This window comes from Hipposideros armiger, unplaced genomic scaffold (genome assembly GCF_001890085.2).
Source record: "Hipposideros armiger isolate ML-2016 unplaced genomic scaffold, ASM189008v1 scaffold_342, whole genome shotgun sequence".
NCBI lineage: Eukaryota > Metazoa > Chordata > Mammalia > Chiroptera > Hipposideridae > Hipposideros > Hipposideros armiger.
The window spans coordinates 855387-876431 of record NW_017731692.1 but is presented as its reverse complement, the minus strand read 5'-3'; the positions used below and the strand labels follow the sequence as shown (position 1 = coordinate 876431).

Genomic DNA, 21045 nt, shown 5'->3' with positions numbered 1-21045 from the left:
CCCGCCCCAAAGTGCGGGGAAAGTGTGAAAAATGCCTCTTCCTCTGCGTTTGACTCCTCCCAGCCCTTTACAGCCATATTTTTTCTACCTCCTCAATATCAAAACCACCAAGTTGTGTGAAGGGATGCTGGGTAAAGCTGCCAGAGGGCCAAGAATGTGGCTGTCTGTCCACGTGCTGTGTGGCCTAATGCAGAAGGGATGGGGTTTGGAGCCTGACTATCTTGGGTTGAATCTGGGCTCAGCCATTTTACTAACTGGCTGTGTGACCTTGGGCAAGTCACTCAACCTCTCTGAACCCATTTCCTTATCTATAAACAGGTGATCGTAAAACCTAACCTTGTAACTTTGTTATGAGGTCAGAAAATAATATATGTAAGATGTCTAGCTGTCATGCCTCGCACAGAGTAGGTGCTTATTAAATACTTATAATAGTTTTTCTTGTCTGAGCTGTTTTTCTTGTCAACTCGAAGGTCTACTAAGCAGAGAGTATCCCCTCACCAACCTTTTCGGGAAGTTATTTATTGATGATGGGGGATACAACGAGTTAGTTAGCTGAATCCATTGTCATTAAAAGCTTATGTTACTATTAAAAACGTTACCCATAACCTCAGTATGTGACATTTACAACCTATGGAAGACAGTATCCCACTGGACAGATGTGAACAGGAGACCACAATAACTGATTCACCTGAACAATTACCTACCTGAAGGGGCTGGTTTGTGACATGCTACAAAAGGACTAGGACCTTCTAGTCTGGTCTTTCTCTGGGTCCTGGGCCATACACCTTCCAAATAGTGTTGCCCTCATAATAACCCTCCTTGATAAGAGGTATGTTTCTGAGTCCATTGGGATGTGATTTTTTTGCAAGGAATGGGGACCCAAGATATCTGTGGCTTAAGCAATGGAGAAGTTGACATCTGTCGCCCATGAAGTTCTGGGTGAGCGGTCCAGTGCTGGGGGGTGCCTCCTCTCTGGGACATCCTTGCAGACCCGGGCTCCTTCTCTCTTGTGGTCCTCAGGTCACCTCATGGTCTAAGGTGTTTGCTGACCCCCAGCCTCCTTCCGCATTCCAACCAGCAGCATAGAAGCCGGGCTGGAGAAAAGGGGACAGATGGCCACCAGCTGTCTTTTAAGGAAGTTTCCCAGAGGCTGCCACACAACACATCCACTTAATCTCATGGGCCAGAACTGTATCACATGACCATACACAGCAGCAGAGGTTGGGGAAGGTCATCTTTATTCTGGGTGAACGTGAGCTCCATAAAAATGCCTGTGGGTGGGACCCGAGCCTTGGGCTGCTGCAGATCCAGTGGGTTCCTGGCCGCACCAAGGAAAGGAGGTGGAGCCTCCTCCAGCAGGCTGTCCGGCCCAACTTGCCTGCTCTGACAGCATTTATGAGGATCTCAGGGTGACTGAGACTGCCCTTTGGAAGTTTATCACCTTGGTTGACTTTTTGGCTCCCAAGTTAAAAGTGTGGGCATATACTCATTATTACCCTCATCAGCTCTGCAACCTTGGACACATTTCTGAAACTCTTGTGTCTCAGTTTCTTCATCCATTAAATGAGGCTGTGAGGATTCAGTGAATTAGCAAAACATTTAAGACAATTCCCGGTACATGGTAAGTGTTCAACAGTGCTTGCTATTATTATTAGAAACCTGAAACAGTACTCTCTTCTTCACCTTTTGTTTCTATAAATAGTACAAGGCTTCTCAGGTGGCAGGTGGTGCTTTTGGAAAGGCAAGCATAGGTCTTCAAGTCCTCCACCCCTCATTCTATGCAAAGGATGTGAGATTCTTTATTTAGACTTCCTTACCTTGGAGCCTGAGTACAAGATTGAAGCTTGCTGCTCACCAATCTAATTAGAATTGAAGACAAGTATCACCATGGTTCAGAGGCTGCCTCATATACTGCTGCACATGCAGCTCCTTTCCAGACCCAATGCAAATGTCCCTTCCTCCATGCAGGCTTCCCTGATGTCTCTCCCTTTAAAACCCCTCCTCCCATCTAGAGGTAATATCTCTGTGAACCTCTAAAGCCCTTCACCTATACCGACAATTTTCCACCTGGTATCCGAATTTGTTGTGTGTATCCCACAGTTGTCCTACCAGTCTTCAAATACTTCGCAGGTAGAATTCAGGCCAGGTTCTCCTTTGTATATCTGCACTGCTCTGCACACATTACATGCCAAGTAGATGTCTGTCTGTGATTGGATTATCTATCACAACATCAACAAGGTGTGCCTGTCAGTTTGGGTGTATTCAGCTGTTAGTAAGGGAACATCTGACTAAGGGTGCCTGAAATAGTAAGAACATGGAATTGCATCCTAGAGCAGAAAGTCTGGAGGTAAGTAGCCCCAAGGATGGTACATCCACTCAGCAGTGTCAGGGCTCTGAGTCACCATCTCCATGTTCCTTTTGGCCTTGCCTCCTAGTCACAAAATAGCTGCCACAGCTCTAAGCACTGCTCCCCCTACCTTTTGTTACAATAGGAACCCTTTGGCTTTATGTCTCATTGGACGGAACTGGGTTACATGACCAGTCTCTGTGGAGGAGAAGGGAGTTGCCACGAGCCATGTTTCCTAACCTAGTCTTGGCCCACTGCCATCTATAACTGGCTTCTGTTAACAGAAAAGGAGAGCTGGCTGTTGATTGGACAACCAGTCATATCTGTTGCCCCAGCTTTGCTGTTGCTTTCATGCCAAGGAAATAAGGAGAGCCAGAGTAGTTCCTCTGAACAGAGGCTTGAATTTCTGGTGAAGACGCCGGTATACATTTTATAGCACTTTAGCCTTTTGTGGGTACTTAAAATTAATCGCCACTCCATAGATTTGGACCACATTTAGTTTACAAAACATTTTCATTTTCTGAAAGCTAGGCTTACCAAGTGTTGAAGAATATGGGGACAGAGTGCCTTCTTCTACCATCTTCTTGTGAGCATGTGCAATTGACTTAACCTCTCTCTGCCTCAATTGCTCATCTGTAAAATGGGAATAATAATAGACTCTATGTCATAGGACTGTTTCTGAGACTAATTTACATATAACACACACACACACACACACACACACATCATTTCCAATAGTGCTTGGCACACAGGAAGCACTCCTTCATTTGCTATTAATATTACATGTTGTTATTTAGTGATCCCATCACTCCTTTGAGATAGGAGCAATGAGAATTTTAGGGCTCAGGGGCTCAGGGATGTTAAATGACTTGTCCATGGTGCCAATGCTCAGGGCCCTCAGCCTCCTCGAATTCCTTGTGAACACTTCCTGAGAGTGATAGAGCTGCCCTTGGTGGCTGAATATTGTTTCATAGGTGATGCTTTATTTCTCAAGTGCAGTGTGGATTACACAGCTCTCTGAGAATAAGGACTGTGTCTTAAGGTCTGTCCTACACCCAGCCGCTAACAGGGAGCAGGGCACAGAGGAGACTCTGGTTAAATGGGTCTTTATGGGGAACTGATGCGTCCATGATGGGCCTTCCCTGATGGGGAGCAGAGGCCCCGTGTGCTTTCCAAACCCTGGGTGGGGGTCAGGACAGGGCCCATGCTGAGAGCCTGACTGCACTCAGGCTCTAGGAAATTGCTGTTTGAGTATGAAGCGTTGGCAGCATAAAAAATGAACACAAATCAATTTGTGCCTGAATTTACTCTCAGAATTCCCTGTGGACTCTATAAAATGCCATTTTACCTTTTATCCACCCATCTAGCTGTGGAGGCAGTGGCAGATTTACATTATTTTACATCCAGTAAAGATTTTTTTCCTTTTGGTTATGTTTTTAGAAGAACATTCATTGCCTATAAAGCGGTGTTTTTGTTAAAGACAATAGTGCCCGTTAGGTAGTCACACAATGTTATTTCACAAATACCTGTAAAACTGTTCAACAAGCTGCGATCGCTGGGGCTCTGATTAAAAGATGCGTTGTCTTTGGAGCTCTGTGAACTCACTTAACCACCCTTACTCCCCAGTGAGGAGACCAGCTCGTAGGAAGCTATGGGGTGTCGCGGGCAAGTCTGCTCAGACAGTCGGAGGCAGAACTAGCATTTACCTCTCCAGCCCCCGCCGGAACCCACATTTGTACTGGGGAATCTAGCTCAGGAAGACAGGGCTCCATGAGGTCTGGAGGGTTCTGGGCTGTAGGTGGGACGAGGAGGGTGAGGGAGAGCTAGGGTGGCAGGGGGTGAGGCCTGTATCTGAGTGGTTCATGGCACCAACTTGTGGCTCTGCCACTTACGAGCTGTATCCCTGGAGCAAGTTACTGGGCCCCTCTGTGCCTCAGTTTCCTCACTCGAAGATGGGGATAATAACTATACAACCTCCAACCCCAGGATATTGAGAAGATTAAAAGAAGTATGTCTTGAAATGCATTTGGCAGGTTGTCTGGCCCCAGAGGCCTCGATAAATGTCCCTAAAAAGGGAGGCACAGCAGAGGAGTCTGGCGGGAGGCGTCGCCTCGTTGCTTCCTTCCTGGCAGTCTGCCCAGTAGTTGCCCTGCTCACGCAGCACTTGCTGCCTTCTCTCCCACTTAGTATTTCAGGTTGGCTTCCCTTCCCAGTGGGTGACTGGCCCAAACATGTACGTGCTCGGAGCGCAGGCGCGGAAGCAAGTCTGTGTTCCGGGAGGAGGGAGTTCACACGGGCCAGACCAAGATCACAGCTTAGCCTGAGTTCAGATTCCACTGTTTCCGAGTTTTAATCACTCAGTTAGGACTGGACCAAAATGTGCTCTTGCATAATTGGAAACAGAGTTCTAGGGGGTTTACAGGGAGTGACGAGAAGATACACCCCGGAGAACCTCTGCAGAACTCAGAATCCCCTTTTCCATATCATTGGTCCATAAGTCACATCATCCCAGACACTGTGCTAAGGGCTCTGTGGTTAATTCAGTTCATCCTCACAGGAACCCGGGGAGGCAGTTAACTATTGTTATTTCCACTTTGTAGGTGAGAAAACTGAGCTAGAGGTCACCCAGCTGGTTAGTGATAGGCCGAGAGGTCACCCAGCTGGTTAGTGACAGGTTAAGGGGTTACCCAGCTGGTTAGTGACAGGTTGAGAGGTCACCCAGCTGGTTAGTGATAGGCCAAGAGGTTACCCAGCTGGTTAGTGGAGGGCTGAGATTGAACCCAGGAGTCTGACCCCAGAGTGAACACTGTGCCTGGTCTGTATGCTGGCAGCAGCCTCTTTCCTCTGACAGATACTAACATGGGGTCAGCGTCCCAGCTGCTCAGTACCAGCTGAGTCTTTGTTTCCACATGAAAGCATGCCAATACTAACAATAATAACTATGATGAGTTATATGAAATAATAACTTATCACTGTTATGATTATCCCTGGGCCCTTCCCAGCAGCCTAGCCCTATGCCGAGCCTTTGACATGCATTAGCTCATTGAATCTCCATAGCAACACTAGAAGCCAGGTACTGTTATTATACCCACTTTAAAGTTGTTAAACCTAACAACCCCCATTCTCCACAATATTTGTGTTTTCATTTTTATTTTTAAACATTTTCAGTATCATTTTATGTTCCCTCATGACAATCAGGCTCAAAAACGTTGAATAATTGTGCATTTTACACCATACCGAGGTCCCTCTGACTCCATGATTACCAAGGTGCCTTAGAATCTAGGTTGCCCGCTATGCTAATTACAAAACACTCCAAGCACATGCGTAACTCAGTCCCCTGAGCATCCATAGTTAAGTAAACTTTGTTGTTTTAGGTGTGTTCATTTGTGCGTAGACAAAATAAACCCAAAATTGCTTTTGACCTCATTTTGAAATATTCCCTAGTTCCGTGTCTTCATACATTCACAAAGGCCGTACTTCCCCCATTCGCCTGATTCTGAGACTGGGAGAATGTTAACTGACAAAACGGCACTGAAATGGAAAGTAATTAATGCCAGGATAATGGTGCAGGGTGGGGATCTCAGTGTTTTAATGAGGGCTCGGGAATCTGATGGAAGATGTTGAAAGTGGAGGGGGAGAGGAACATTGCTGTAATTAATTCTGCATATTAAAAAGTGACCTCTTCTGCGTGATCAACACGGGAACCTCGTAACCTTTCCTGTCACCTGGATCTTCACTTCTGGGACTCAGTGGTCCTGTTAATAAAAAGATGATCACCAGCCTGCCCTCACCTACTATGCAACCTTTCATATATATATATATATATGTATATATATGCAGAGAGAGAGAGAGAGAGAGAGAGAGGATGAAATTAGAAATCACTAGTTTGATAATATTTATGAGTATCTGTATTTTACTCTCAAATATATTTATTCAATGCTTGCTTTGTAATGAGAGTTTTAACTTTCTGTTTTCCTTTCCATTATCCCTGAAAAGAATGGATTATGGAAAAAAGATGAAAGTAACTTAATGCAATACGGTGTTTGCTAATGTGCTATTGGAGGTATTAGTAGGACTCGCTGAGGTTTGTGTCTTTTATGAATGCCTTTCAGATGGCAATTACCTAATAGACTTGGAAACCTGTTTATATTCTTGCAGGCATTAAACGTCGTCTTTGAAAAAATCCCAGAAAACGACAGTGCAGATGTCTGTCGGAATATTTCAGTCAATGTTCTTGATTGTGATACTATCGGCCAAGCCAAAGAAAAGATTTTCCAAGCATTCCTCAGCAAAAATGGCTCTCCTTATGGACTTCAGCTGAATGAAATTTGTCTTGGTAAGGCGGGCAATGCAGGAGCTGTGTATTTTGTCCCAATCCCTGAGGAGCATCCCTCCAATCCTCCCGCCCTGCCCCCACATGGACATCCTGGGTGTTTCCAGAGGGCACGTCTGGGGCCAAGAGACTCCATTGCTCTCCTGAGAGTGGCATGAGTCTTCTTAGGAAGCAGAATCCTTCAAAGATGCTGTGTTTTTTTAATATTGTGTTTGTAAATCAGATTCATGAGAATGCTAACCCTGAGACCGAATGGATTCACCTTGCATCAGGAAGTACAAAAAGGTGTAAACCCCGTGCCCTCTGGATGTGTTGCATTTCACGTTGGCATTTGATTTGTTTGTTGTGATACCGACTGTGTCATTAGTGAGTGGCTCAGACGCTGGGTGTTAACTCCAGCACGCTGGAAAGGTCATCTTCCTCTCTGCTAATCACATCCTGCATTAAGTATACCCTCCATCCTCCCCCACCACGAAGCAGCATCTGCTGTGAATTCATTTTCGGGCTCTATTGGTACACTGCAAAGGAGAGCATATGCGTGAGCAAGCTAACAGGGCTCCACTTCACTCAAATGTTCATCAACATTTTAAAGTTGAGCTCCATGCAGCCCTCCCAGGAGACTGTCATGGGATTTTATAGCAGATAATGGGACAGGAAAGAAGAGTAAAATCACAGCAGTGACAGCGTAACAAGGTTCATCTCCCCTCCAAGTACAGTTGTAGCCTCCACTAAGCGGGCAATCAAAATCATCCCACCCCGCCCTCCAAGTCAAGTCAAACCTCCCGCTGCGAGGCCACTGAGAGACGCCTGGGGGCAGGGTCTGGCAAATTTGAGTGAAACCATGTAAATGTGTAGCAACTGCGTGACCCGGCTTTAAAGCAGAGCTGCCAAGGCCCCTCTCTCCCGCCTCTCTTCTGTGTCCTTACCTTGGCTAGATTGTTGGGCACTTGAAGACCAGTTTAGCTCACTGGTTAGATACAGAGACAAAGGGGCAGCCCCAGCCAGGAAACCATGGTAGGACCCGTACCATCAACTTCCTTGCTCTGCGCCTACCTCTCGCAGATGAGGAGATGGGCGTACACAGGCAAGGACCACAGGAAAACAGCCCAGTGGCCTCAGTCCTGCCACTGGCCAAGTCCGTAGGGTCCTCCCACCGTTCTTGGCTTTCGCCCATCACATGCTCCTGGGCTCCTGATGTAGGAAAGTGGGGAGCAGGACAAGCCAACTAGAAGCTTCACGTGGAGTCTGGTGGTACATGGGACACAGCGTACCAGCCATGTCAGGCTTCTGCACGTCTGCTGATCTTTCAATCTACTTCCAAGGCTGGCCTCAGAAAACCAAGGCAAAGCCTTAGACACCAGCTGTAAATTGTATTGCAATCCAATATCAGAAGCAGCTCTGCTCAGACCTCTTCTGCAGAGGCTCACAAACTCCGATGCTCAAAGAGGCAGGAAGTACCATACGTAGGGCCTGCCTAGGACAATACAAAATGATGGGGCCCAGCTTCATAGGGCAAAGACATGCCATCTAAGGGGGCAGTGCCACTTAGCCTCAGCTGATGGTGGGTCTGTGCAGTCAGGGTTGCCAGATGGTCTAGTTTTTTAAAAGAGCCAAAGTCCAAATTTCTTTGTGCAACGTTCTAATCATTAAACGTTGGTGCTGAGTTGACATTAAAATAATAAGAAGTAAAAAGATGGTGCAGATTCACAAAAAAGAGAGAACACACACCCATGGGCCACATTCTAACCCTAGGGCACAAGCTGGCAACCTCTGTGAAGGAGTCTGAACCCTGTGTTTTGGGATATTAGCCCACCAGTGCCCCTCGCCCAGGCACCTCACAGCATGTCTGCTTGTGAACATACAAACACATGTGTGTGAGCACTGAAGCTCTAAATATAAAACAAAAACAAAAACAAACTCAGGCAACCATCTGGCTGATAGATCTCTGAGCCTTCAAACCAATATTTTCCACTTTATTTAAGTTTTATCTATTTATGATTAACATTTGCAAAAATGACAGGGTAGCATTTAAAATTCCCCATTGTAATTTTAAAAGACAACAAAATGCTGGGGTTTTTTGTTTGTTTCTTCCCTCCAGAGCTTCAAGTGGGCACCCGGCAGAAAGAGCTCCTGGATATTGACAGTTCCTCCGTGATTCTTGAAGATGGAATAACCAAGCTAAATACCATTGGCCACTACGAGGTAAGAACAAGGTTTAGCCCCCAACATGCCCTACCTCATCCCCAGTCCTCACCGGATTAGGTCACCCCCAGCACCATGTAAATTCTTTTAAAAATTAACAGGATTCCCAGCCATTTTCCGGAATAGTTGACAGACTGTTTTTCTCTGGGACAGTTTTCCTTAGTTGCTCATTTGGAAGGGCCTGTGAATTACTGTCTGTTGTGGTCTACTGGTTCCCTTGGACGCCCCTCTCCGAAAGCTTTGATTTTCACCTGCAGGTTAGGTGAGAAACCTCCCCTTTACGAGATCCTCTGGCCTCTCAAAGTTTGTTCCTCAGCGAAGCCCTAGAAGAGTTATCGTTGAGCTTGACGCTGAACAAAGCCTGTAAAAGTCCTAAGCCTCATTGCTTGCCAGTGTTCACAATAGACCACTTCACCTTTTGTGTAGGTCCTTTTTTCTGAAGGAGTTCTGCATTTCCTGTTTGTAATACTCAGCTATACGCAAGTGACCTCTCAGAAGTCTCAGTGCTCCAGAAGCCTGCATGGAACAAGGGGAGGAGGCAGGGAAGAATCCTGAACACACGGAGATAATGGGAGTCACTCAGTACCGTCATCCAGAGATTTGTTGAATATCTGCTGTGTGCTAAGAGCTGGGGATGCATGTGAGCGAGACAGCCCAGGTCCCTGAACTCACGGATCCTGCAGCCCGGGAGAGGGGGTGGAGAAGGGGAGAGGAGACAAGCAATGAGGCAACCCTTGGGGTGAAATAGTGCTGTGGTGGGAGCATCTGAGAGGGCTTCCTGGAGGAAGCTGACACCTGAACTTAACCTGGCTGGCGGGGTAACAGCACGCCCAGCAGGGCAGGGAGAACATGGGTGTTCTTCCACAAGAAGACTTTTAGACAGGCTAAAACTTGAGAGGGGTAGGAGTGGCAGTGGAGTGAATGATAACCAACCTCTAGAGCCCTTACCCTGTGCCCTGCGCTGTCCTCAGCATTTCCCCTCATTTCGGCTCATGCTATCTTACAGCAGTTCTACGCGGTGGGTACTACTATTAACCTACTTTATAGACAGGTACACTGTAGCTTGAGGTTTACTAACAGCTAATCAGTGGCAGAGTGAATACTTAAACTCAGGTAGCTGGGCTCTAGGGTCTGTGGTGTGACCCTAGACCCTACACAGCAGTCTCAGGAGGGAGGCCAGAGAAGTGGGGGGCAGAGATGAGAAGAGGAGGTGTAGATCGTGCAGGCCCAGGCAGCTTTTTCAGGAATTGGAATTTTATCCCAAGAAGAGTGGGAGAATCTTAAGCAGGGGAGATTTATATCCCGGGAAATGACAGTGGCTGTGTGTGGAGCCTGGCTATAAGGGTGAAACCTGGAAACAGGGAGACCCATTCAGAGCTGTCACGAGGAGAATTTCAAGTAAGAGATGATGATGGCCCACAGTGATGCAGTGGCTCTGGAGATGGAGACAGCGGACGGATTCAGGGACGGGCAGGAGGTGGACACCACAGCCCGGCACATGGGACAGAGACTGGGATGAGGGACAGTTGAGATGGAGTCACTCAGGGATGGTAGGGCAGACGCATAGGTCCCGGGGCTTTTCCAGAGGTGGACACAGGAGCAGCAGCTTCTCAGGCTATGTGGACAGCAGGCGCCCCTGTTTTTCATGGCCATGAAGCCCCAGGGAGACATATAAGCACCGGAAGGCCTTTTGCACCCTGCCAGGCTCCACCTCACCTCGGAAGAAGCAGAGACTTCCTGGAGCAGAGATTTCTGGACAACGGCCAGGAACAGACCCCACCTCATCCTCAGGCTCTTTGGCTGTTGGGTTTGAGACCCAGCTTGGAAATGGTGGCTTTGGGTGAGAGCTGGGGAGGTGCTGTCCCTGCAGCCTTGGCCAGAAGGCAGCACCCAGCAGAGGAAGCTGAGGATCAATTTAACAACATGCTCCTATGCTCACCCCCCTGCAGCTCAGACCTTCCGTCCATGGAATCCTCTTGCCAAGAGCTGTCAGTCTTAGCTTTGGAGATTATAAAAATCCTCAGGGAACTTACTGAAAGGACGTAACTCCTGCGGGTGGGCCACGCCTGGTGAGAGTCCGGGGTGCTGCGCTGCCAGTGGAAACACATAGAGAGGAGCTTATATGGCATCCGTTTGAAGCTCAGGTCTCAGACAGACCCTCAGCGATGCCCTCCTCTGCCTGTGTCCAGGGAGCCAACTTGTCTCGGCCAGTTTGGAAGGAACGCAGCCCTCCTTTGGCGCCCTTGACTAACGTGCTTGCCTTGCTCAACTGTGTGGGGAGAGCTGGGCCATGCTGGTCAGGCTTCTCAGGGTCCCCTGGCAACCGTGTGGCATGGGGTGGGGCCCAAAGGAAGGGGGTGTGGCCGTTCAGTGCTATTAGGACAAGCCACTCCTGCAGGGAAAATGACAAACCACCATGGCTGTCTGCAAGGCAAGGGGAAGGTTGTCAGGACAGAGAGGGCATCAGTCTTACCTGGAGACATGCGCCGTGCTAGACACCTATCTGCTTAGGGGTGATAATGGAATTAATCCTGCCTGTAGTCCCTTCCCGTGCGGATGATTTATTGGCCTCATGCCCTGGCATTGCATATAATGTAATAAATGACAAGACTAGGATGCAAGGGCTTAAAAGAGTCTCCCTAGTTTAAAAAGCTAAGCCATAAGGCAAAGAAACAGAGAGCTTGAAAGAAATGGGAGCTCACTGGGCCCCTTGAACTCTATGGCCAGACCATCTCAAATGCCCCGTTTTCCAAAGACTGCTTAAAAAAAGTACCCACCACCACCCTCAGCCACCTGACTCTATACTCAGTTTAGCAGCACCCCTGCAGAGTCAAAATTTGGAGTAACTTGATAGGGCTGGGCTGAAGCTTGCTTTTGCTCTTTTCTTAAAGTTTTGTCCTGAGCACTTGCATTTCCCTCCAAAGAGACAAGATGCTAATTATCACTCTTATTCATTTACTCAAGTGTCCTAGTTTGAGTCACTGTAAGTGCTTGAAAGCAAAAAACTGTATTTCATTTAAAAATAGGGTCTAACTCAGAGTTGAAGTGATTCAGAGTCCCCTCCCTCCAATTAGCCCAAATTAGTTAGGCTTTAAAGTTAATCTTTAGTGACAGCCGGTTCCTCCTACTAGCTAAACAAAGTCTCCCCTGCTGCAGTGGGAGCCTGCTTCTTCTCAACTTGCTGTCCTGGGAGCGGTGGAGGGTGAATGGACCTGGCCTCCCTTGAATGCTTTACTGTCCATATATTGAGGAAGGTTTCTAGAGGGGACCTGAAGGCACAGCACAAATACAGCTTCTCATGGGCCAGGGCAGCCTCCAGAGCCCCAACTGCCAGCAGTGCCCTGTCACCTACAGGATGACATCCTTGCCAACCCTGGGTGTCGGCACGATTGCTTTCCACACTGATAACAATGGCGGTCGGTGCCCCACGCTGTTCCCATGCGCATGCGCGATTCACGTTCACAGCCACCGTCTGATGAAGGTGCTTTTATGACCCACAGTTTCTGTGAGATGAACACAGAGCGGTGTGAGGTTCTGCCGCAGTCTCACTCTGCAGACAAGGGGGGAACTCCGACATCTTTATGAACACATTAAGCCAGAGGCATTTTTCTCTCCTGTGACTAAGGCCTCCAGAGTGCTTCCGTAACTGGTTGTCACCGTGTGTGTTTGACTAGGAAGGGGACTGCTGTGTTCTGAAGCGGATGAGACCAGCCCCAGTCGCGCGCGCGCGTGCGTGCGTGCGTGCGTGCGTGCGTGTGTGTGTGTGTGTGTGTGTGTGTGTGTGTAGGGGTGGGGGATGGTTTCTCTGGGTCCAGGCCACCTTCCCCTCACCTGCACCCCCGTGTGACCTTTTGCAGCACTGTGTTATCACACCCACACCCTGGTGTGGAATGGCACCAAGTGTGTGGTGCAAGCGTTGTGCCCAGCAGGAAATGTCCTCCACAGATCACACCTCATTCTGTGAGGTCCTGAGGAGCAGAGAGGACATTGAACCACTGTGTCGTTGGTTGAAGGGTGTTCCTCGTAGCAGGTGCACGTTCATGCTGAAGTGGTCACTGTGGCGCCAAAGGTGTCATTCAGGTGACATTTAAAGCTCACAGAAATGTCCCAGAGGGTCTGCTGAGTCAAGTCAGTGGTCCTTGCAGTCAGCTGTGTCATCTGTGACACTAAAATAAAGGGTTTGGACTATCTCTAAAGATTCCTTACAGTGTTAATGACTTCAGATATTCATTTAACAAATGCACGGAGTGCACCTTATACACCAGGCACTAGCCTAGGAGTTTGTACAAATAGCAACTCCTTCCGTCTTCTTTGTAGCCAGTGAGGTAGATACTTTCATTATTCCCGTTCTGAGGCACAGGGAGGCTAAGAAACCTGGCCGGTCACATAGCTCTTCTCACTGATGCCCCAGGGATGGGAGCAGATGAGACAGAAATTGCCCTGGAACCGAGGCCCTTCTGGGCCAGAGGGATCACTTTGCCAGAACCCACTCGCAGCCCGTGCTCCTAGCCTCTGAAGCAGCCTGGCTAGAGAGCTGGGGCTGATTTAGGAGAAATCTTGGTAGTTACCTTCTCTGATGTCAAATTCAAAAGGGTAACTTCTCTACAAATTTTATGATGAAGCTCATGCCTGTGAGTTTATCAAAATGCTTCCTTATTTTTCATCCTCCTTTAACATCCTTTAAGGCCAACATTACTTGAAGATGATGTTAGTTCCCTTAGTTCCTTTCATCAGAAGAGAGGCCTTTCAGGCATCCAGGGGCTGAGGACTGCAGCCCAGCAGGAGTGTGTGTGGGGGGCGGGGAGCGGGTTTCCAGTTTCACACACACTCAGGGAGGCCAAGCTTCCTTGCTGAGGACCAGCTCAGCGCTCTCTCTAACAGTGCTCGGAGAGCATTTGCTAACTGGCCCAGGGGCTGAGTCCAAATACGCACTGGCATTTTCACTAGTTTTAAGAATTCGTTAGGGCTCTGTCCTGGCTGTCAGGAACCGCCGGTGTGATTTGATGTGTCTGTTGAGAATGTTCTGAGGCGCCCCGAGCCCCCATTGCTGAAGGACTGAGCAAGGTCATCCCTCTGGCCCTGAGGAAAAAGATTCCTTTTTCATCTGCCTCCGGCCTTGGGGTGTCAGTGAGACAAGCTAAGGCGGAAGATATGGAGAATAGTATTGACGAGTGGCTGTCGGGATAATGCTAGTTGAATAGAATTCTGTTTTCACATAATAATATTTTAGAAATGAGAGACACCAGTAAGGGCTTCCACATGGTGAGTTGTCTTGATTATTGTGTTTTCAGATTTTTTTCTTTAAGGAAAAATATAAGATTTCAGACCATATTCAATTATGAACATGGTCAATATTCAAAATTTTTCATAAAATTCTTAAGCTGAAATTCCAGCTTTCCTTTTAGGCTAACCCTTTGAAATTGTCAATATTTGACCATATTTACCTAGAAAAGTGGCAGTTTCATAAGGTTAAATATAAGTTTGAACTTCTATTTCTAGAAAATCTATTTTTATGGAATTATCTTCAACTTCTGCCATAAACATATTTTAGCACAAAGAAGTCTCACCTTCAGTTGCAAATGTTTTAGAGGATACATAGCTTCCATTTATTTCAAGAGTTACTTTCAGCTGTTGACATGGGTTCATTTCTCCCCATGTGGTCAACAACTCCTAATTGTGATGATGGAAAAGTGTACCTTCATCTCTGCAGCATTGTGGCATGGGCCAGCCTTCATGGAAGGGGCACGGCCTTGTTGTCACATCGAATCCAGGAGCACTGCGCGACTGGAAGGAATTTAATTTGAAATTGCCGTGTGTACCAGCTCTGCTCATTCCTGTCTCAGACCCATCCAGTGACATTAATCTTGCTTTGATTTAATTTGGTTTTCATTCCTAAAGTAGGAGCCTAGAGGATGCTCCCTGCCTCACAGGAGTACAGGAGGATTAATGAGTCACTTTTAGGAAAGCATTTGGAGCTCCTCAGATGGAACAAACAGCAACATTTTTTTTTTTAACACTTTGGATTCTGTGGAACTTTTCAAAAATGGCGTTTCTGCCCTTAACTTGGTAGTCGCTGACTTGTGCAAACTAAAAAAGGGAAACCTTTCCCCCAATGAACATCTGAAAATAAATTACTTTTTTGTCTTTACAATGATGTTAAAGTGTCATGTGGCGGGGAAACGTCTCAGCCCCAGAGCAGCCATGAACGTTGGAAATACACACACATACACACACACACACACACACACACACACACACACACACTCACTCAACTCACCCACTAATAAAATGCTTTACACTTGCTCTCAGGAGATGATTTCAGAGTAGAACTTCCTGGGTACCAGCCGGTCTGCGCCGTCTGAGCGCCTGAGCACAGTGCCAGCAGGAGCAGCTGCCAGCAGCCGAGATGACATTTGAACTTTTGGCAGCTCTCCTTTGCGGAGGGCCCCACCGCGCTGCTTGTGATTATAGGGAAAGGGTGCTCTCTTTCAGCAAAGCAAAGCATCTGACAGTAACAGAGTATTGGCTCAACACTCAAGGGGGTCCATTTGGGATTCATTCTTTGACAATTACCCGAATGAAGCACCCACTTACTTTTATAAAAAGATATTTATTGGCTTAGAAAACAGCGTAGCCAGCTCTTCTCAGGGAGGAATTTTGTAACTCTATTCAAACATTCTCATAAACTTGGTGTTTGAGTATTGCTAAGGGGGTGCCTACAGAGAGCGTTTACTTTAATTGCATCAAATATAGAAGAAAATTGAAAAATCAGCCAGAAAACAATGAATGGTTCAAGGGGAGAGGAGAGGGTGTTTGTTAATGACAGCAGTCAAAGAGCTCAATAAGGGTTCAGAGCCCTCACTGGAGACACTGAGAGCCCTCACTGGAGACACTGCTGAGGCCTGAAGTCCCCAACCAACCCCGGGCGATCCCACCCCCGCAAGATGTCGTGAGCACCAGCAGCTGGAGCCTTCTGGCCTAAACTTAGCAGCTGGCTGGACACCACTGGACGGACAGCTGCGCTCTCTCCGGCCTCCCCAGAGCCTGTGTTCCGTCCTCTGTGGGTGCAACCGGAAGTAGATTAGGCTTTAATCCTTCGGTGCTTGCTAAGCAGGTTTGTACACGCTGATAACCGAAATGCCGCAGGCCAGAAGAGAAATTCTAAGTTTCTTCTTTTTTTTTTCTGAACTGGGGAAGGCCAGGTCCAAATTAGTATCAGAATTCAGAACAGCCTTAGAGCTTTTGAGTGAAGGGAAAAGCACTTAGCTAACAATACTCAGAAATGACAAGATTGATGCTCCCTCCACAGTTCCAGAATGAAGGTATTTGTGTATCCCTAACCTGCCTCTTCTTCAAGGCCCCTGGGTCTTGTATTTTTGTGGACCTGCCTCTCTGAGCAGTTTAATTCTCCTGAGGGTGGAGGCCTCTGCCTCTTAGCCTCTAGCTCCCCTCAGCCTCACTTGCACTGCTCAGGTGTGGGAGAGCAGTGCATTAGAAGGCCTCTGGTCCTGGAGTGCACAGTCCCAAAGGGCCTCAATTGAGAACTCTTGACTTTATTTCCAGTAGAGGCTACACTTAGGCATCGCAACAGTGTGTCGATGTGGTAAAAGCATTTATTTGTCCAATGTGTACCTTTTAAATCTGGGGCAATTTTTTGACAGATCCATTGAGATGTGATTTATATACCATGGAGATCACTGGTTTTTTTTCCTAAAGATTTTATTGGGGAATTGGGGAAGGGGAACAGACAAGTTGCTGTGCTTTTGTTCTTCAGTCTAGTTGTGGAGGACGTCACTTCATTGGCTCATGTTGGTATTATCATTGCTTTCCTCCTGAGTGAGGTAGATCGGTCACCAGCCATTGGACGGCCGCTCATGTAAGCTCACGTCAGCTCATGGCAGCTCACGTCAGCTCATGGCAGCTCACGCCAGCTCATGGCAGCTCACGCCGGCTGCTGGCCACTCACGGTAGCCCATGGCAACCCACTACAGCAGGGGCTGCAGCCTACGCCGTCGTCCGCCACTCACGGCAGCCCAGCTCCAGGTCGAGCTGTTGTTCACCATCTTAGCTATGGAGGGAGCAGTGTCACTGGTCCTCATGTGAGATCCGAACCAGGGCCCTGCTGCTCAGAGCTGGCATCCCAAGCCAACTCTTAACTAACGAGCCACACAGCCGGCTCAAGATCACCTTTTTAAAGTGTACAACTCAATGGTTTTGGGTACCTTTACAGAGTTGTGCAGTTATCACCACAATCTAATTTTAGAACATTTTCATCACCCCAAAAAGAAGCCTTGACCGCATTAGCAGCCACTCCTCATTCCTCCGACCCCTGCTTTAGGCAACTAGCCATCTACTTTTAGTCTGTATAAATTTGCCTATTCTGGACATTTTATATAAATGGGATTGTACAATACATGGTCTCTTGTGACTGATTCCTTTCACTGAATATAATGTTTTTGAGGTTCAGGCATGTTGTAGCATGTGTCAATACTTCTTTTATTGTATGGCATTTTTCTGTAGTATATCCATACAATGGAATAGTACACAGTAATTTTAAAAAGACAAACTGCTGATAGCTGCAACAACATGCATAAGCATCACAGGCCTTAAATTGGCCCCAAGAAGCTAGACACAGACTATATACTGAATGATTCCATTTATATAAAGTTCAAGAACAGATAATCAATGGTGATAGAAGTCAGAGAAATGATTAACTCTGGATGAGGAAGGGGTAGTTATTGATTGGGGAAGTCATGATGGGGATATTTCTCAGGACCTTGATATAATTTCGTATCTTGGTGTGGGTGGTGGTTACACAGGTATATACTTAAGTGAACACTTGAGTTGTACACTTTGTATTAGTGAATATGACGTACTTTCCTGTAAGTTATAAATTTAAAACTTTTAATAAAAAAAGTATATGCAATTCTTACGATTTTACAGGCTTCCTTTTAAAAATATGATATGCCTGCAGAGAAGAGAACCAATCATGAGTGTACTGCTGGATGAATTATCACAAAGGGAACATGTCCTGTAAATTACCATTGAGGGCAAGAGACAAAACATTACAGCACCTCGAAAGCCCCTCCCGGACCCTCCTAATCACCCTGGCTCTCTTCGCCAAACCTCTAACACCATAGTTTGGGCTGGTTTTGTTTTTCCCCTTAGATTTACATGAATGGATCACACAGGATGCATTCCTTGGCGTTGGGCTTCTTTGACTCAACATCATTATGACGTTCATCCATGTGGCACGTGGCAGTCATTAGCTTATTTTCATTGTTTTGTAGTATTCTGTTGCATGAACATACTCCACAGTATTTATTTGTTTTACATTGATGGATATTTGGGTTGTTTCTAGTCTGGGACAATTACCAACAGTTTACTCTCAGGATATGTACTGACCTCTGTTGGGTATATACCTACATGTGAAATACACACCAGCTTTATATGCCAGATTTTGGAAACCTGTTTCAGCATTTATTAATATAGTAGGAAACTCAGAAAATGCAAGTGGCCCAGTGTGTCTTGACCGCTGGGAGGTTGAGGTGTGTCTCAGCACAGCTTAGCCTCCCCTCTTCCAGGTCTGGCCCACCTCCCCTCACCCCCTGCATCCTGGCCTCCACCTTCTAGCACCCGCCTCACTGCATCTCATTGTCTGCCTGTCTCCTTCACAGGACTGGGAGCTCCTTGAGGGCAGACATGGTATCTTGCTCAGCATTATAGCCCCACATTCCAGCACAGTGCTCCCAACATCAGCATTCTTGATAAATAGCTGATTTACTCAGCCAGAGACTGTAAAACCCAGCCAGCCATCTAATTCCTGGGTACAGTTGAGAAATCCATTAAATTTTGAAAACTCATATATTTTTTATCTTTGCTTTCAGATATCAAATGGATCCACTATAAAAGTCTTTAAGAAGATAGCAAATTTTACTTCAGGTAACCAATATCATGTTAACCTTTTGTTCTCACCCAGCTTTATAAAGGACCGCCTTTTGCCTCTCTCAGATGTACTGTCACAAAGGTGAGATTGAGTTGTTGCTATGTGATTCTCTGAAAGCAGAGAAGAGCCACTTCACTCTGCTTCTAGTCCCCAGAATGTGAGACCTGCGAGAAGGACAGGAAACCGTGAACAGCGGTTAGCCCAGATTGCCCAGCATCGAGCAAGTGGCCACTTCTTAACGGCCTTAGCCCAGGGCCGAGTCTCAGCCTTCGGAACTGTTTTCCAACTCCTCAGTAGCATGGGGCCAATAGAGGAGTGGCCCCTGGCAAAGTGAGGGAAGCTTGCAGATTATCACACCGTCCCGCAAGTGCTGAACGAACAAGACAGTCCACATAGAAAGCCCAGATCTCCTAGCGATAACATTTGCAAAATTTCCAGAAAGTGGAGAAGAGACAAACTAAAGAGGGAGCTTTTATGGGAAAGTCAATAAGTCAGTCTCTTCTGTCTCCCTGATAGGGGTAAAAAAACACTGGCAGTGCCTGAGAAAACCGCTAGGTCCAGTTCCAGGACTGTCTCCAGAGGAATTACACCCCAGCCAAGACAATCAGCCAGCCCTTAGGAAGGCTCTGGGCCCTTCTTTCACACACAGTTGGAGGTGGGGGCTTCCTGATTCCTGGATTCAGTGCGAGGAGCATGTAGTCCCAACTCCTGGTCAGTACAAGCAGGAAATGCAGGGCTCCCCATTAAATATACAGGGTAATTTAGTAGGTTGTAGGACACCCGTTTGGGGCCACCCCCTATCATCCATCATTACGTCAGGCTTGAGAGAAGTTATCTTGCTAAGGGTGGCTGTCATTCTGGCATAGGGGCACTGGTGTCCTTCTGTTGTAAAAAGCGAAAGAGCTGTGTGTTTAGGTTTCAAAGATTGAGCCTTTTGCAGGGCTTGTTCTTTGGGGATCTTGTGTTTGCATCTCTTCATGGGATCTGTAGGCAGACCACATCTCTGCTTCCTTCCTGCCCAACCCGGTTGAGAGCCATCATTTTGATCACTGGCCTGCAGCGATCCTCCAAACCCCCTGCCCTCTGTCCTTTCGCCATCCCCTCTGTCAGAATCCCAGCCCTGGATGGACCCAGCTCTTAGGCCTTCCTGATCCTGCAGCCAGGCAGCCAAGAGGAGAAAGGCACACAACAGCACAGCTGCAGTCACTCTAAGTTCATGGTGGCCAGGCTGCCAGGGCCCTCAGCGCAGCTCACTCCCACTGTTTCCCGGGGCAACTCATGCTGTATTCCCATAAGTCTCCGCTCTCTCCTCAGAGCTCGGACTCACGAAGCTCTCCTGGCAGTCAGCAGATGGCTTTACCCTGTACTTCTGAGAAAACAAACATCAGAACTCCCTCAGCACCCAGCACCAAACCTACCACCCTACCCGTGTCCTTGCTGCCCCCCACATTCTAGGGCTGTCCGTCCTCCCATCCAAGGTCCCCTTTCACCTGTGCTTTGGATTCCACCATCTTCCCCGACCTTCCGTGCATTTTTAAACCACCAATAACCTCTTCTGTCACCTGCACTTTCTCCCCCGCACTGTATTTTTTCCATTAACATTTCAAGATGCTATGCTCTCTCTCCAAAACAAAGAACCCAAATGCCTTAATCCTTCTTTTCCCTCCATTTACCCCTCCCTTCACAGCCACATTTCTTCCACGCCTGTCCTGCCTCCCTGCTACTCTCCTCCTTGCTCTGAGCTCCACCTCATTCAAGTCCTAGAAGGGGTCAAGTTCCTTCCCACCTTTGGACCTTTGAACTTGTCCCCCTCCTCCATCTGTCTGGCTAACTCTATCCATTGATTCAGGTTCAGCTGCAACACCCCTTCCTCAGAGAAATCCCCCAGACTCGGTCGGTCCCTTGTTACATACTTTCTTAGCATAAATTCTTCACAGTCCTCATCACAATTGTGATTAAATAATTGTGGAATTAGTAGTATGAAATTCTCTCACTGGGTAGGATGTACACTCCATTAGGTTGGGATCTAGGTCCGTCTCATTCGTGGCTGCCTGCCTTGTAGCCCCTGGCACACCGTAGGCGCTGCAGGTGTATTTGTCAACGATCAGCAAGTGCTTGTCAGCCTGTTCTAACACTTCCAGGTCAGGGAACCTGCTTCCCACTCCAGTCCCTGGCCCATCCTATCTTCACACTTAAGCTCTTCAGACTGGGGATGGG

General features: G+C 47.4%; 1 protein-coding gene across 2 annotated transcripts in view; it reads left to right on the top strand.

The window, feature by feature from the left end:
• The window catches only part of PLXNC1 (plexin C1), a 163484-nt gene that overhangs the window by 130274 nt on the left and 12165 nt on the right, over window positions 1–21045 (top strand). For both annotated transcript variants that reach the window (XM_019661264.1, XM_019661265.1), the window contains exons 22-24: window positions 6506–6683; window positions 8779–8882; window positions 18770–18824. In XM_019661264.1, coding sequence (XP_019516809.1) covers window positions 6506–6683; window positions 8779–8882; window positions 18770–18824 — 337 coding nt within the window. The remainder of the gene's footprint in view (window positions 1–6505; window positions 6684–8778; window positions 8883–18769; window positions 18825–21045) is intronic.